Below are 17,687 nucleotides of genomic sequence, written 5' to 3'. Positions count from 1 at the left end.
AGCAGCTGTCAGACAACATCACCTTTTTAAAACCATATCTACTAATGAGCAATGCTGTCATTACCTTTGTAAAAGCTTATTTACTATGGATAGATTATTTTATAGTCTATGCTCCCGCTTTGTAATTCACAAATTCCTTAATGGAATCAGAGGACAGGAATTAGAATAATACTATAATGAGATGAAAAATACTAAAACTTGACAAATTCCTCTTGAAGGATTCTTTCTTGAAGGATCCTCTATTCAGACCATTTGAGGTGCCCCAAGTCATAACCACTTAAGCTGCTCTCAAATCAGAGATGAGGGGAAAAAATAAATAGATGATTTAAACATTATTTTTACATCAGAAGCAAGAGATGACAAAATTTAAGTTGCTACCTAGTGAAATTTCTGTACACTGATAAAAAGCTTAGAAAGAGCTACCCAAACACATCTGCTTCAGTCTGCTATTCCATGGACCAACCACGATGAGAGTTCATGTTTTCACTGCCATTCCGTAACACAAATATTTGTACTGAAGAGTTACAACTCTCACTACAAACCCATCATTGTTTTATAATAACCACAATAAAAGCACACATTAGTTTAGCTTCCAGCAGAACATCTACTTTACAATGTAGTCCAAGCTGCAATTTGCCTACTTTGAGTTGTGTAGAACTCTGGCTTTGGTTCCCACAGTTGACAACGATAATGAATGCCAGACCTTCCTAAAATATCCACTAATTAGTGAAACTGCATGATTAATAAATCCTGAGGGTTGAATACCTGTATCGGCCTCATGTTCTTTATTTTCATCTGTTAAGGGATTATCATGAAGTTTCAAATAGATCTCTATGGCAATCCGTGCTGCTTTGAAGTAGAAGGGATGCTGTCGAAGCACATCTTCTAGTTTTAACAAGTCCACGTAAGACCTAAGGGTGATCTTCCTCATACAGTAAGTGTGGAAGTCAAACTGGTCATCTGTGATTTCTACAAAATGCTAACACAATGTAACATAACATTATTTAGCAAGTATTAACAATGAGATACTGACCTGGACTTTCAAAATAACAACTTAGTAAAAGCTTACTGTTTGACAAATGCAACCTACCTAATACAAACGTTAACAAAACCCTCCAAAACTAAACTCATGGTGAAAAGGACAGAAGGCATCTTAGCCCAGAACCAAAATACACCGATTTCACAGTCTCTTAAAAGTAGCTACCTCTGATAATTTGCAGTTTAGCAGACAAAGGTTTTATATTCATTGTATTTAAACAGCATTTGAGGAGTTTTTCTTCTCTGAACTGCTCTGGTTTTTTTTTTTCATTCAAAAGCATCATTTTAACTTCCACTAAATACTATGGCAATAAAGTCCACACTTACACCAGACATGATGTGAGAAAGTACTTTCTTTTGTTCAAGCTCTGCTTTCTGCACCATCTAATGTACCTTTGTTTTTGTTTGAGAAGCACTGAAAAGTCATTCCCCTCTTGAACTTCTCCAAGTACTTATGATCTCATATAACTTTATCCTAAACTCAGCTTCGTTTGTCAAAGATCAGGATAGAAGAGTAAGCACAACAAGCTAATTGCAGTCTCTTCCTCTGGAAGTTACCCCACAACAGTTGTTTTACTAGCACGTTTTTAAGGTGTGACACTCAGATGTAAATAGTGTGCCAGATTGACATAATGGTAGAAAAGTACTACTTCTTGAGTTTTAATTCCTCATGTGTCCTTTTGACCGCTGCTCCACACCAGCACAGAAATTTTTGCAGCATTATCTACAATGGTTTCAGGATTCCTGAGCAGCAACAATTATTTTAAGACCTTTTACTACTTTACTACTACTTTTGTCACTGACTACACTGTTGAACATTACATTTCATGGGCATCTTAATCATTTAGTACTGAGACAGTGCAGTTGTTGTCCTTGCAATATTCAGTCCGTTTCTGTGATCATTTATTGATGAAATAATGAAGATTCTAGAGACGCCTTAGTAATCTCCATGATAAAACTCCTTTTCTTGTAAAAGTTGATTATTTGCTCCTACACTGTTTTCCCAGCCATGATTCACCGATTAAATCCATGAGATCAACCTCCCTAATTTTCTGAGACAGTTTACATCCTTTATGGTGTGAAGTACGAGATAAAATGTGTTCCCGAAAAACAGAACACCTTTTATCAACTAGACTGTCCCCTTGGCATAACTGACCCCTATAAAAGATTTAAGAGGCGCTGCTTTTTCTTACAAAAGCTTTGTTGATGGTTTTTGAATTCAACGTATTTGCTTATTTATTTTTGAACTTTACTACACCTTCAATCAATTAATCCAACAAATTAATAAACAGTGACTTAAATCCTTAGAAATATTTTTTTGGGTGGCCTAAGTTATCACTTCATTTGCTGACCTCTTCTGGTACCCAAGACAATTTATAAGACTAACAGTTTCTTATGCAAAAGAATCTTACACTAATTTATTTAAAGGATTTGTGCAAACAAAACATGGTCCTAGCAAATCACAAAATTATTTGGGTCGGAAGGGACCTTAAAGGTCATCTATTTCCAACCCTCTGCCACAGGCAGGGACACCTTTCACTAGACCAGGTTACTTTGATGATTTTCTATCACTTTTTTCTAATCAGAGAATATTCCAGAGCTGAGTCCTCCCTGCAGAAGAGCAGCAGTGCTGAAATCTCCTAATGCCTCTCTGTTTGCAAAGAGGCATAGCTTCCTACTAAGTTCTGCTCTTTCAGCACTTCTTTTACACCCTCAGCTGTCTGGTCTTTTTTCTAGACTTTAATATGCTTTAAAAAACCAAACCCACATCTGCTTGTTTTTAAAGTTGTTCATCTAAATGTTGTTGTTTACCTCACTATGGATATCTGCATTTAATGTGCAAGTACTCCCCCCCTTTTAAATAAAACTTCTACTTTAAGAAGTCTTTATTTTTGCAACAGCTTCTTTTAAGCTGTAGCCTTTATTTTTTTAAGGAGAAGATAGAAAATATTTTTAGTAATTTTTTAAACATTTATTGTCCACCTCTAAAACAGTGCCTTAATAGTAACTAACATCTGTCCTTTACTTTAAGGATGGGCTTGTCAGCTCATCCACTTATTTTTGGACTTAAAGTACACATGCTCTTAGTTTGTACCTAAATATCCATTTCCTATGTACACTGCCAAAACTAAGACTATTTTTGACAGTTTTCTGCTCTTGTCTGGATCTTCAAGTAACTTTATAAAATCTCTTCATAATATACAGTTTACAATGGCATTTTTAGGAAGAAATGGAACTATATAAACTTGCCAGTAACCAACACGAAATGAAATCTCTCCTGAAGCTACATGAAATGCACCCTTACTGCTCAGAAAAGTAACATATCAGCACAGTAAACTTAAACCAGTTTTCCAACCTAAGCAGTTGAGCTGAATACGTACTCTCTCAATTTCATGGCATTTCTTAAGTGCTTCTCCAAATTTGTTCATTGCCTTGTAGGCTTGAGCACATTCTGTCTGAAACCACATGCACTGCATTTCATTCAGGTTCTCTACTGCCGAGGTTCCTTCCTAAAAGCAAAAACAGCATTATACAAAAAAATAAATCTCATTGGATTTGTCAGCTGCTGTTTCTTTTATCTTTGCCTAATTAAAAGCATAAATAAAGCAAACGAATGCTAAATCTCAGAACTGGAGTCTAGAAAGCTGGAAATGCCACAGTTAAGATCAACTTGCTTTGTTCATTAATTAAAACAAATACAAAAATCTCTGTTACACCTATTGGAAGAGTCAGAAAGACACAATGAAGAGCCAGGCAGTGGTTATTTCACTGTGACAGTTCATCTTTAGGTTAGGAGAGACCTTCATTCAGTGTTTTTAATACAGTGTGCACACAACACATTGCAGCATGGAAAAGATGGCAGAAAAGTTCTAGCCCATGGCAAGACACTGACACCTGCAAGAAATCCTGCAGGATTTTTTTTTTCCCCTCAATTAAAACTGCTATTTGTATCTCCCAGAGAACTGCTGATTAAGTATCCTCACAGTAGTAGTAGATGATTATTTCCAATGCAATCGGTCCTAGAGAGGAGTAGCAAGGCAAAAGGAATACTGTTAACTTTGACACCTTCTGGTTCAAAAAGGGGGCTTACAGTTGTCTTTCAAATCTGGTATTTATATATATTTGCACAGATCCATAAGAACATAGCAATGAAAGAGGCAGTATTCAAAACAGCCTGATTTAGGCAACTAAAAACAAAATGTCATTTCCATTTTTATTACGCTTAATCTAGGTCTTTTCTAATTATTGTTTTTTAATTAAGAAGCCTGTATTTGAGCACTAGACATAAGATCAAATGGAGATAAGATTCTAAAGAGCAACATCATGAAATTATATTTTTCAAGTTCAGTTTTGGGTAACTGGTATGCTTCCTTTTAGCATCATCTTAGAGCTGCTTAAGGCATTGAGGGAGGTCAAATTAACCTAAATTCATAGTGGGTTTGCATCAAAACCCCCACATAAAGCTACTGAGCATATAAAAAACCAGAACTTCCCCATCCCTTTTGTCTGCCTGAACATAGCCTTCATTTCACAAGATCCTTCAGATTTCTTTTATAAACACTGTTCCCCCCTCCTCTCTGTTCAACCTACCATACACTCCAGGTTTCTCCTGCTCTTTAAGAGGGGAGAAAATGGGACAAACAAACAGAAAAGGCTTTGCTTTTGCAGGTAGATCCCAACAGCCTGTTGCCTGTCTCCCACAGACAACACACAAATGACACTGCTAGTATTCCAAAACTATCATTTGACAAACAGTCTGGAGAGACTTCACTGAGCTGTTCTGACTTTCAGTTATGAAAGAATAACACCAAACAAATACATTTTAAAAAGTAACTAACCTGTGTGACCATCAAACCTATAAAAATGGGATTACTGCAGTGACAAAAAGTGATGCATGAAATTATTCAATTTCCATAACACAAAATTTTTCTTCCAGATAACTGGTCATGTGCAAGTACATGGAAAAATAAAATAAAAAAGGTGCATGCAGCTTTCCATCATCACTGATAAACAAGGACATGGGGATGAAAGTTGGTTCACACAAGTAAGATACCTCACACAGCCTCTCAGCTGTTAGCCACACTAAAATTATGTCCCAAGAGACATCTAAAACTCTCAAACTTACTACCATTAGAAAAAAGAGACATGGGCAACTTTACCAGATCTTTCAAGTATCCTACAGAATCAAGATTAAACCCAAAGATTATTGTGCAAAAATTTTCTCAGAAGTTCTCTCTAAAACAGGCATGACATATTTTTCCTACCCAGCAAAAATAACCAAATCCAAGCTTTATAGACTTTTAACTTATTACTATGGAATCATGCTTATCCAAGATTAATTCAAACCCTGCTATGGACTACCATAACTGAAGCAAGCAACCATTGCTGGTCTGAAACAGAACATAAATATGGTAGTAAAAGTGAGTGCAAAGTTAAAAACAAAAAGTCATTCCACAAGGGATTAGGCCCACATTATTCCAAAGACCTCTAGTTAAGCGCAACAAACCCGCGTAAACTTAGAACACATTTCTTCTGCTTCTTTAATGGAGTTTGCTTTCAACATATATTTTGCACATTTGGAGTTGATAAATCTGTCTGCTGTGTCCAAAGCCTGAGCCTCATCCATCCACCTTGCAGCTTCTTTAATATTTCCAGCATGCTAAAGAGATAGAAATTTAAGTCAGATTCAGTAATTATAAAACATGCACATTTTATCTACTCACTGTTTGATATAATTAGGTTTTTTTAGACTTTTTTTAATAAATAGCTTTCTTCAAAAGCAACAGACCTTTAAAGAAAAAAAAGCAGTTAAATACCTTTCCTCATTATGGAATTACTGGTCTTTTAGCACAGAATGTTTTTCCTGAAAATGCTTAAAGAACCACTTTGGATAATCCCATTCTGATACAGTATCATAGTGCACTTGTGAAATTGTTTTAAGCAGCTAAAAAACCAGGGGGGTAAGAACAGATGAAAGACTCCACCTAATTTATCAGTGTGATTCTTAAGCTGAGAATTCACATTTTGCTGTACATTTGTCCTTTATTGAGTTAAAAACCATCATAGCAGCTTTTTATATGCAGTGGAAAACCCCACCTCAAATAGCTAAACAATAATACCCTTATCTAGAAACTCACTGAAGTTCCTAACAAACTAATAACCTTTGGTCGCGAAGAATAAAGTCAAACTTACCTTATAGATTTTTGCCTTCACAAGGAAGAGTTCTATCAAAGTGGGAGTACTTTCTATAGCAGCATTTATATATTCTAGAGCCAGGGATGGCAGTCCAATTCTATCATAATGTTGAGCCAAATAATACTGGACCCAGAGTAAAGTGGTTGGAGGTTCTTCTTTACCATCATCTGGCAGGAGTAAAATGGAAAGTGGTTTTCTGTTCAGTTTATTACTAAAACAACATGCCAGAAGCAGAATGCAATAAATACAGCCACTGAAGTTAATTCTGCCTCTCTATCAGACCTAGGAGAGCTTCCAAACAACTTTAAGCACATACTGCTCCCTTCTCCTTCTGTGGTTTTAAGGAAAAGGAAGTTGGTAGGTCAAAGGGAGTTTCACTTTGTTCCAAGTTTTTGCTACGGGCAGTCTGATACGCAAAACCTCCAAGAACACAAAACCTGGTCCCCACCAAAAGCTCCAAAACTACACCCGACTGTGAAGATTGTGCTATCAGTAGATACTGTTTTTCGTTTGACATTTCTGAAGTTATAAGATCTGACACAGCTTTCAAACTTCAGTTTCTTGAACAGTGATAAACTCAAGTCCTGAAAATAGCATACCTGAACTCAAAACTGCAAAGAGATGACTAAATTCATGAACCCATGAAAAAAAATTTAGAACAAGTGACTATATTTTGAATACAGACTTTACATTTGACAGTTATGGTTCAGTTCTGTGTTAGGGGAAAAGTAGAAAGAAACCCACATCACCTCTGTTTCTTCACTACCTATTTCCCCACCTCTGAATGGACACACAACATCAGGCACTACTCCATGAAGAACAACAGACTCAGCACTCACCATTTGGGTTAAATAACCTGCAGCTTCTTAGAGAGGTTTCATAACCTATCACGAGCTCTTCTATGATTGCCACCTATACATGCAAGACGAGACACAGAAAAATAATCTGTGGGCCAGATAGTATTTTATTTCAACTTGAGCTACTTGGTGTTAGCCAAACTAGTTATTTTAGTAAGAAGATTCCTGAATTACATTATATTTGAGAATGTACTCAATTTCACTCTATTTTTAACAAATTAAGACCAGGCCTCCCTTGGTGAACACTTACACAGCTTAGAATTACTAAATCTTAAGTTTTCTACATTTACCAACTTGGCACATGTATGCCCAATGTATGTACTTCATTTTTTTCCCAGCTATATAATATATCAGGTCATCTAAAGCAGTGCTGATGGAGTCAATACTGAAGAAAACCATTTCCTTCATCTCTTCAATACATCAGTTATGAGGCAGAACATGTAAAAACTGGTTAGAACACTTACCTTCTCCTTATCTTTATATAATGACCTCAAAGTATTGAAGACTGGTGGGCAACCTTTGCTGAAATTCATCCTTAAAAACTTGTCCAGACATTCCTTAAATTTTTCACCTTGAGAGGAAAAAGACCTGTTGATTTTGTTTTACCAGACATTACTCATCAATTGCAGATTGTTTATACTGTTAAATCAGAATCTAAGAAACACAAGTGTTGATCACTACCTGCTCAGCAAAAATGCACTTACCAGACAAAAAGTTTAACGGTAATCTTCTTGGAACTAGTCCCCTTGGGTATTTAGTCCATGCCTCTTCATAGATCTTTAGTCTCTCCATCATATTAGCTGGAAGAGAATTTCACAGTTTACTTTTCCCTTTCTGGCAAGAAGGAAAAGGGGGCAGGGAAAATGATTTATACCTGACTAAAAAAAACAAATCAGAATATATAGCAACTAATGGCTATATCCTTCCTAAAGAACAGAATTTCCTCATTCTTATTAAAACTAATGTATTGAATGACTCCAAGGTAGTCAGTATCTGATAATGCCTCTTCCAGCAGTAGCATACTAACTGCTTATCTCCCATCTTAAAAAGAGCGCCTGCCTTGTTGCTGTCTAAAACCTTCAAAGCAGACCATTCAGTTGTATTAGCTACAACGTAAGATTAAGATAACAGAGACAGTAAAGGAAAAATTCAAAATTAAAAGTGTCGTCTAAGAAATAATTCCATTCTTTCAATCACCCACAAATACTATTGCGGTTTTTTTATTCTATGATTTTAGTTAAGACAAGGTAACAACAATGCAAGAAATATTTCCAGTCTTTCTTAAGAAACCCCAATGTTATGACAGTATGTACACACTATGACTAAAAAGAAATATTTAAATGAGGAATTTTTAAATAATAGTTTTAGTATTTAAAGCAATACAAGCTTTACATGCTTTTATATGCAGAAAAAGCTTATTTACTACAAGATATCAAATCATTACCTGGCTTAAGTGCCTTTTCTAAGCCTTTGTAGTAAGCCCAGTTTTCAGGATTTCTTTCTTGAAGTCCTTTGTAGACTTCAACTGCTTCTTCAAGTCTGCCAAGCTGAAGCAGGAGCTCTCCTGTGTGAAAAACAAGAAGTTTTAAATTAAGGTAACAAGATACTAAAGCAGTGTAATGTTTATCACTCTACAGTAAAAGACTGGATAATCCTTAACTCCATGCAGATTCTAATTTCTTAGAAAAAATGAGCACAATAGTATTACAAACTAGTTGACAGATGTGCTTTTACTTTGACAATAGCTGCAATTATAGTAAGACTTTACAACTCAGCCTGTAATTCCTGAAACTTACTTGAAAATTTAATGCAAAATGCCTGTGGTTTGTTTTTATTTCTCACTTACTGAAGTGACTGGTTACCTTAAGAGCAGTTTTTATTGCAGAAGGCAGTTAAAAGCAGTACATGGTAGCTGATGCATACAGCATCTTGAAAACCAAACTAAAATTGCAGAACTGTAAGAGAATGGTTCTTCAATCTGGTATTTCATGAAACTAACTTCCATGTTTTTAATCAAGCCATTGATTTGATAAATAAATTCTCAAGATTCTGCAAACAAGTTTCCTTTTAATGATACTTCAATACAAGTTAAAACTGATAAAGATTAGGTCTAACAATTGTATAAACATCTTTGCTAATGCTGGAACTGCAACAGGAGTCAATTTCACAATGGAAAACTGTACTTTACAAAGGTTTGCTATTTACAAATGTTAGGCATGAACAGATAACACAACAGAGGTTAACAGTGCCACTCTAGACTAAGGCAAGATTTTCTTACCCAGTTTCAAGAGGAAAATGCAAATTTACCTTTCGTCTTCCCTATGTCACATAGCTGACATGCAATTTTGTCAACAGATGCTGCTTTCCACAGTTAGAATAACTTGAGGACTACACACAGAATCTAATGCCCAGGAAAACATCAATAGTTCACTCACTGAGAATGACGGAATTGGGAAAATAGACCTTAATTCTTTCTGAGGTGAAAGTTAATTTTTTTTCTATCTAACAGCAGCAAATGCCAATACAATTTTCAGTGTTTGCCAGTTGTACTTCATCCACTGCGGCTTTTGCATGTGTGCTTAAAATTTGTACACACTCATTTATTAGCAGGCTCTCCTGGAGAATACACAGCAGCCAAGCCAGACCAAACAACACAATGGGAGCTGTGCCCAAAGAAATAAATCACTTGTGCCCCATTGAAAGCATGCAGACTGCAAGGGTATTTCTATCCTTTTGTGTGGTAACTTGCTAAGAGGTTTTATGTTTTGGTCTGGGGCTTATTTTTAATGAAGTCCTATTTGAAGGACCTATTTCACTACTAACCTTGGACCTTCAAACACTTAGTATGTCACATAGTACGTCAACATGAAACACAAAATATGTCAAAAGACCTTTCAGATAAAAAAATAAAATCACAGAAAACCCACTCCCACCCCAAAAAGTCTGGCTACTATGTTTCAAAAATTATTTGTGATAGCATAGTTTCTATATCCATGACCTTTGATATGCAAACCAAGTCAGATATTCAGCTACCCTGGAGAGTCATCTGCAATCATTTTCCTTGAGGAAGCACTACACCTCCCATAATACTATCACTACTCAATTCCTAGGTTTGTTTTGCATGACAGTGAGATTACTATTAGCAGAAATAGGGAACTAGCTACAACATCTACATGCATAAATTAGAGTAAAAGGATTTATTCTCTTTACTTCAAGCAATCATTTAAATAGATTCCAGTGTGGGCCAAGAACAAGCAGTACCTTCAATAGATTGGCAGTTTCACAGAAAGACTGTAAAAGCATCGAGCAGAAGAGGAACAAAGCGTGCTTTAAGGAAGTGCACCTGTTAATAGACCTGTGAGAATGAGCTTGTATCACTCTGCAATTCCCTCTATAGAATATAAGTTGCACTACTGTAGTGATCTGTTATAGTATTATACACCAGGTTTATAATAATACAACAGAAGCCTACACTGGGTTGCCTCACTAAACAATTTCTACACACTGCAAGGGTGACTGAATACATTTAAAAGCCTTCTGCTGTGCCAAAGATGATTCTTCCCTTTCAGGACGTGGTATCCTTGTCAGGGCCACTATCAACGCTGTAACACCACAGGTCTGGGTACACTACTCAGAACTTCAGGACATCAATTTAGGATCTCCTGGCTGAAATGCCTATTAGCTTAAAAGTTTCAGAACAGCATGTCTGTACTTCACTGATGTATTACCAATCTGAGAGAAGAACATGGCAGAGACTGAATAAGCTCCAAGACAAGCAGTCCTTTACAACAGCAAAATTAAATAAATTAACCTAAAAACAAATCAAAGTTCCAAAAGATGGGAAAAGCTGACAGTATGGACATCCCATTGTATGCTATGTGTTTAAATGTATCTTCAGAAAGCGATTACCTTTAGTTTCTTCAACAGCCAGTTTATCACAGATCTGTTTTTCGTAAGTACAAAGATGTTCCAAGGCTTCTTTATACAGCCCTGCTTCCCGGAGGACTTGATTTTGATAGAGCAGCAGTTCACTGTACTCGTAGTCCACCTTGTCAGGTGATGTCTACATAGGAAAGCCAAACACAGGACATAGCTCAGTCTTCTAATTCTAAAATTAGAAGGGATCAAATTCATTTGACTGAAGAAACTGCATAAAGTTTTCTCATGATGAGAGGAATGTTTTATTTTTGGCTTAAGCAACACTCCATATAGGAATTTCACATTCTCCTCCTACCTGCTGCGTCTTCCTAAATTCCTCTAAAATTTTTGCTGCCATTTCATAGTCTTCCAGCAGATGGTAAGCAATGGCATAACCAATCCATGATGCTCGCTGTGCAGGTCGAAGCTGAAGCAACTGGTACCTTGTTTCCTGCAAAAAAGTAGCTGCTAATTTTCCTGACTTTACTCTGATACTCTGTAGAATCCATTAGGCAATATTCTGTCTTCAATATTCTAGTATTTAAGGAAGTCACTGCGAAATAGTTTGCTATATGCATTTTATTAACCAGAGAAAGAATAAACTTTGAACTATAATGGTGTTCACTGAATAAAAAAATAAGCCTCCACAAAATAACACATCCAACCAAATCCTGATGAGTCAGACTAATTTTGTTAATGTATGACACACATGCTTTTCCTGTCTTACCACTTATGAACAGAACATAATTAAGAATACTTGGTTTGAGTTGCAGGAACGCTTACTAGTCTTTCAAATAAACCTTGAAAGTACACATGTATTTAAATCATTAGAACTGTTCTTAGGCAACACAAGTCACGCAAACACATGCCTATTCTTTGGCAAGAGGATAATTACAGCTGGAAAATGCAACAGATTTGCTTGGTATCATGCAGTTTTAATCTGAGGAAAATGCTATTACTTGTTTTGTTACAGACTCCTGAAAGGCATTTTCAAGTAACTTAAAATAAAGGGAAAAAGATACTTTCTATTGAAACAGTCAGAAGCAGGGATTAACAAAGAACTAAAACTAGTTACAGTTGTTTTAACAGAATGATGAGCACTCAAAATATTTTGAAGTAGGAGAGGTTGGAATTTAAAGCAAAGAAGAAAAACCCAATTAAAACATAACCTTATTCTCAGTTTTGAGAGTAAATTCACATTCTTCAGAAGTCAGCATATGATTAGCCATGAATTACTGACTTCTAAGCATCCTAACATTTAATCCTTAATGCATTCTGTAACCATGTGTTACTTCTATGTGTAGAGATTACAAAATTTGTATTCACATTTATCCAGAGGCAAAGAGAACAGACATTTGCAAACACATTTTAGCACCTACACTGAGTTTTAGCTACCTTGCCTCAGCAAGAGTGGAACCAAATTTCTAGACTACTAATACAAAAAAAATCAGTGCTTAAGAATTGTCCTGACTCAGGAATAAGTTCTCTGAGGACTTGTGCTAGCTGATGGTTCCACACAGCTTGATACACAGAACTTGCTCTTGGGTATACTAACATTACCCTAATTTGAAAAGGAAATAATACATGAAGAGACCAACTAATGTGTTATAAACAACACGACTTTAGAGGTGCAAAGGAAACCTAAAAAGATGAAAACTTGACCAAAAAAAATGGAGCTGTCACTCACTAATGCCCAAGTTGGCCAGGAACCAAAATATGATGTTTCATGCAGCACACTGCTTGTTATTGCCCACTGCCAAGAGAAAACTGGAGGCCACTGATGTAAAGGTGAAGGGATATAGAGCGCAAAGCTACTAAAAAATATAAACTCCTTTGCCTGAATAAAAGTCATGTTCTGAACACATTGCTGACACTTTACTGTGCCATAAATCAAGTCTCTCCTGATGGGAGAGAATTTGCTGAAAGTCCTTGCAAGGAGTTTAAAAGATAAAGCGAGACGTCTTCTGTAGTTTCAATGCTTCTAGGTAGTTGTTTATTAAGTCTTATCAGAGGAACTGAGCCACTAGCGTGACCCAGGTACAGCATGGAAGGAGGAAAAGTAGGAGTGAGAGCGAGAGAGAGCAATTATCAAGATTTACACAGCCTTTTAAAGATATTTTAACCAATAGTTGCTAAAAACGTACATTAATTTTACTTTCTTTTCTAATTATTCAGTAACACGACTAGGAACTGCGGAATTTTCTATCCAATCAATCCAAACTACTTTTACTGCAGAATATGGAGTGGTAGAAGAAGGAGAAGGAGGTCTAGAGAACAACAACAATCCTCCATTTTGATATTTTTTACCCTTATCTATTTACTATAAAGAGAAGCCTAAAACCTCTAAATTTTCACCCTGTGACAATCTTACATAGTAGTCTATCACCTAATTCACACCACTGTGTTTTCTAGTTGTTGTCTGACTGTTGGTAATTCTTTCCAAGGTTTCCAGTGTTGTCCAGGGGGGTAAAAACCCTTAAAAACAAGCAGAGAAATATTCTCGGCACTCTGGGTTCCTACGCATTGCCTCTTACCTATGGGAATCCTTTCAAGAAAAGAACAAAACTGGAGAAAGCCTACAGATGGATTATACAGCATCAAGAAAAAAAAAAATTAAGGCAAGCAATTCTGCACTAAGCTGAAAATTTGACATTAAATCTGTATTTTATAGAAATTGCTCAGTAGCATATCTGCTTTCACTTTCATAAAGTATTGAGTGGCATATAGTTTTAACCCTGTGGACCTAACTATTTTTTTTAAAGTGTCATTAATCAATCTGCCACCTTTGCTGCAGCTCCCTAGAAGATGATTAAATGCAGTATGCATACTTACCCTGTAACCTTCAAGATCCCTCATTTGAATCTGTAGCAGAGAAAGGTCTCTCAAGATTTGAAGATTGTCTTTGTCCCATTTCAGTGCATTTCTATAGCATTTGATAGCTTCATCATACTTCTTGTCTGACCTCTGAAGAAGGCCATAGACATGCCAACCTGGAAAACTCTGTTAAGGCTTCCACTGAATCCGAGCAGGGACAAATGAGCTCCGACACGGCAGTGATAGAATAGCTGCCAACAAGCTCTCAAGCTGTTTTAAAAATGGGCAGGAACACTACAGTTCTTTTCGTCAGAACTTTGACAGTTATATGTATACAGTCTATATAATATGCTTTAAACTTTACTTTTCACATACTGGGGGAGGAAATAAAGCAACAGGGTATCTAAAAACCTTATTAGGCTTACTTGAAAACATTTTTAGGCAACTGAAGTGCTCATAGTCCCTCCATTCTGAGTATACGACAATTTTTCAACAATGTAATGGCAACAACTCACGCTTCCAAAGCAAATGATGTTTAAATGCCCACCATGAGTTTACAGTTGCAGATTAATGATTAAAAAATACACAATGCATGCCAGAATAATACGTGAGCTAACTGTGACTGCAAGGACTGCAAAACATCTGCCCTTTGGATAGCTTAAGACAAAATATTTATTGGAAATTGAAAAATTTTGAACTTCCAGTTTGAAGTTTAAACGGGCTTTTATTGCTACTCTATAAATCAAGTAGTTGCAGAAATCAATCTTTTCTATTCACCAGCAAAAGCCCTATTTCAAAAAGGATACAGACATGACTCTTCAAGTCATTCCTTAGGCCTCTGCGCACAAGTTCATAAGCTTCCTCTTTCTTCCCTAGACAGTTCAATGTTAGTCCTTTCATTGCCAAGGTTTCTAAAAAAGAAAAAAAAAAAAGACTAAGTATCAGTTTTTCATTTTCATGGGTTTTAAGCTCCATATAGCAACCCTAAACATAGAATAAATGCAAATTTAGATTCAGTTATCACTCTCAAGATTTCACATTCTTTTCTCACATGGAAAGCTCTACTGTCAGATTATTCACTTAAGTATATCATACACAACAATAAACCTTTTATATTACTTCCATCAAAATATGAACTAATGTTTTATCTTAAAGGGCAGTAAAATCTGTCTGCTCTACAAACATTGAGATTTTTCTTTTTAACTACTCAATTATCTATTCACAACTCTGGTATTTCCACACATCCACCCATATCAAATTAGTTGCAAAAAACCCACAAAGCATTTCTGAACAGTGCAAAGAGACTTTCAACTCAGTATTAAGAGCTGACTAAAAATACAGCAAAGGAACAAACACCTTTTTCTTCTTTTAAAATAAGACTGTTTCTTCAGAAAAGTAGCAGGCCACAGAGCTGTCAGAGTACTGAACAATATTCAGCCTCTTCCTTTTGTTTTTCACTTTTATGTGAGGGAATCTCAATTTCCCAGGAAAAGCGATTTAACTAATGCACAGGAAATTATTAGGAAATAATAGTGTATTATATTAGGAAATAATATGTATTTACATATGTATATATGTAAATATATTGTTGTATTAGGAAACTTGCACCATGAATCTTAGACTTGAAGGATAAAGAATGGGAAGCTATGACTACTGGTAAGATCAGTCTTTAAAATGACCAATCTTATCAACAGTAAGTGCCTAATACAGAGGTTTCTGGATGCTCTTACTGCTTTATGGGCAAAAAGTTAGCAGTGAAGTGGTATAAAACATATAATTACTCTACTGTAAAGTACAGGGAAAAAGAGACCACATGCCATTTGAAAACTTACCTCCATGTTCTGCAAATTTGGGATTGGAAAGGATCTGTTTACAGAACTTCAACCCATTTCTATACTGCTTATGTTCATAACACCTCTGTTGAAGAACAAAATAAGTTTATTCAAAAAATTTAGAGTGAAAGTATTTATGCACACTTGAAATTAAGCATCAGTGCAGCTACGGATTTTAGAAAACGTACTAATATTTTAATGAACCCTGTTTATTGAGCTTCCTGTGTTTAAAAAATTTTTACATTGCCAGAAAAAAAAAAAATGTTAGCAACACCACAAGTCTAAAAGTGTAACTACAGACATATTATCATACAGCAGATTCTCAGGTAAGACACCACAGGATGCTTAAGTGCCTAAAGAGATTCAACTCTCCCTTAACACAAAAGCAAACCTTATGTTATAACATGGTAAACACTGAACCCATTTGGCCAATTATCCTGTACAGTAAGCCCACAAGACAACCTCCAACAACCATACAAGCTGGAAAGACATTTATATCATTGCAACATGGCTTACACTACCTCTGAAAGCAACCTCTTATGATCAATTTGATTACCACATATATCTCATATATCCAAACCTTCAAAACTAGTATACAGTAACATTATCTTGCCATACTGGAAATTTAAACATTCCTCTACAGTTTTCTTGGTCCAACTCTTGGAAACACCAACAATAAACTTCAAAGGTGTAAAAAAATGGTAAAACAATAAGTGCATGTATTATTTTCTAGTACTGAAGTCATACAGCTGAAATAATATGACTGCAGACCAAGATGCATCACAAACCACCTATTTTGCTCCCCTTACACTGTCACCACCCTTAGGAGAAAGGGAATTGCTTGCATGCAAAAGGAGAGAGAAGGAAGATGCTCAGAGAGAACAAGCCAAGATGTACTCAAAGAGGAACATATCAACAAAAGAATTAGAATGGTTTCAACTTGAACAGACCTTCAAAGACCATCTAGTTCCACCCACCCCCATGGGTAGAAACACCTTTCACTACTCCATGTTATTCAAAGTCACATCCAACCCTGACTTTGAACACTTCCAAAAGACAACCCCCTCTGTCACCAAGGACAGGAAATGTCAGCACTGCAAGCACATAGTAAGAGAATGTTTTTAAGGGTTAGGTAAGAGGAAATCTGTACAGGCAGCTATTTTTTTTTTCTATTAAACTGGACTGGGTATTACGTAGACCCTCCAGTCATTATCAGCTTTCAAGTAGCTGGCTGAGTCACTACAACCAGCCACTAGTCAGAGCTGACAGGCTTTTTCTTTTTTTTTTTTTTAAATTGAAACCATCAGTCATAATGGTTACCAGCCAGGCCTCCTCCCTGAAAAGTAAAGCTGCCATTTGCCCCCACCCAGGTAGTTGTGCAAGCAGCAGAACCTGTCACAAAAGTGGTACAGCCACAGGAACTGAAGAACATGTCTGCAGTGTAGTTAAGGCACTGTCACAAGCAGAAGAGGCACTTTCGGGTTTTGCAGTCTGGCTTTGAGTACAGCAGCTAAGATGGTGGCTATGAATGTGAAATCTTATCACTAAATGGTTCCATTTAACGTACTCTAACAACCAGGCTTTCATCTTGAAGTTTAAGCAAGGTCACCCAAGATGGGATATATGCTAGAGACAGGAAATATTTGCACATAAAATTTTCTAGGGTAATACAGAACTTACTATGCAAGGTAGTTTGAAACAGAGCAAACTCACCGAATATTGTAACAAATTCCTTCCTTTAGGCTTCACAGAGCAAAGATTTACAAGTTTATATCCGCTTACATCTACAGAAAGGTTCTCATAACCCAGAAATACTCAAATAGAGCCAACAAATTATCAGGAAACAATCTGGATATACTTTTATCTCCAGAATACAGCTGTGTATATAGACACAGCTGTGTATATTCCCCAGTGAAGCATCAAAGGTCTCCTTTTACACGTTATTTCTAGATCAAGACAAGTTGAAATGATTTCCCATATACAATTTCTCCAAGTTTTCAAGTTAATACTTCCAAGCTTATTTCATTCTGTT

General features: G+C 36.2%; 1 protein-coding gene across 1 annotated transcript in view; it reads right to left on the bottom strand.

Annotated features, from left to right (window-relative positions):
- The window catches only part of NAA15 (N-alpha-acetyltransferase 15, NatA auxiliary subunit), a 36,583-nt gene that overhangs the window by 8,088 nt on the left and 10,808 nt on the right, over positions 1 to 17,687 (bottom strand). The window contains exons 2-14 of the mRNA XM_082281804.1: positions 15,656 to 15,740; positions 14,630 to 14,734; positions 13,842 to 13,999; positions 11,326 to 11,460; positions 11,001 to 11,154; positions 8,536 to 8,655; positions 7,796 to 7,891; positions 7,556 to 7,662; positions 7,074 to 7,146; positions 6,232 to 6,401; positions 5,546 to 5,698; positions 3,420 to 3,548; positions 766 to 979 (exon numbers count right to left, since the gene is read on the bottom strand). Coding sequence (XP_082137930.1) covers positions 766 to 979; positions 3,420 to 3,548; positions 5,546 to 5,698; positions 6,232 to 6,401; positions 7,074 to 7,146; positions 7,556 to 7,662; positions 7,796 to 7,891; positions 8,536 to 8,655; positions 11,001 to 11,154; positions 11,326 to 11,460; positions 13,842 to 13,999; positions 14,630 to 14,734; positions 15,656 to 15,740 — 1,699 coding nt within the window. The remainder of the gene's footprint in view (positions 1 to 765; positions 980 to 3,419; positions 3,549 to 5,545; positions 5,699 to 6,231; positions 6,402 to 7,073; positions 7,147 to 7,555; positions 7,663 to 7,795; positions 7,892 to 8,535; positions 8,656 to 11,000; positions 11,155 to 11,325; positions 11,461 to 13,841; positions 14,000 to 14,629; positions 14,735 to 15,655; positions 15,741 to 17,687) is intronic.

Source organism: Coloeus monedula (genome assembly GCF_965178545.1).
Source record: "Coloeus monedula genome assembly, chromosome: 5".
Lineage (NCBI taxonomy): Eukaryota > Metazoa > Chordata > Aves > Passeriformes > Corvidae > Coloeus > Coloeus monedula.
Note: the sequence above shows the minus strand (reverse complement) of the source record. Positions and strands in the feature narration are given on the sequence as shown.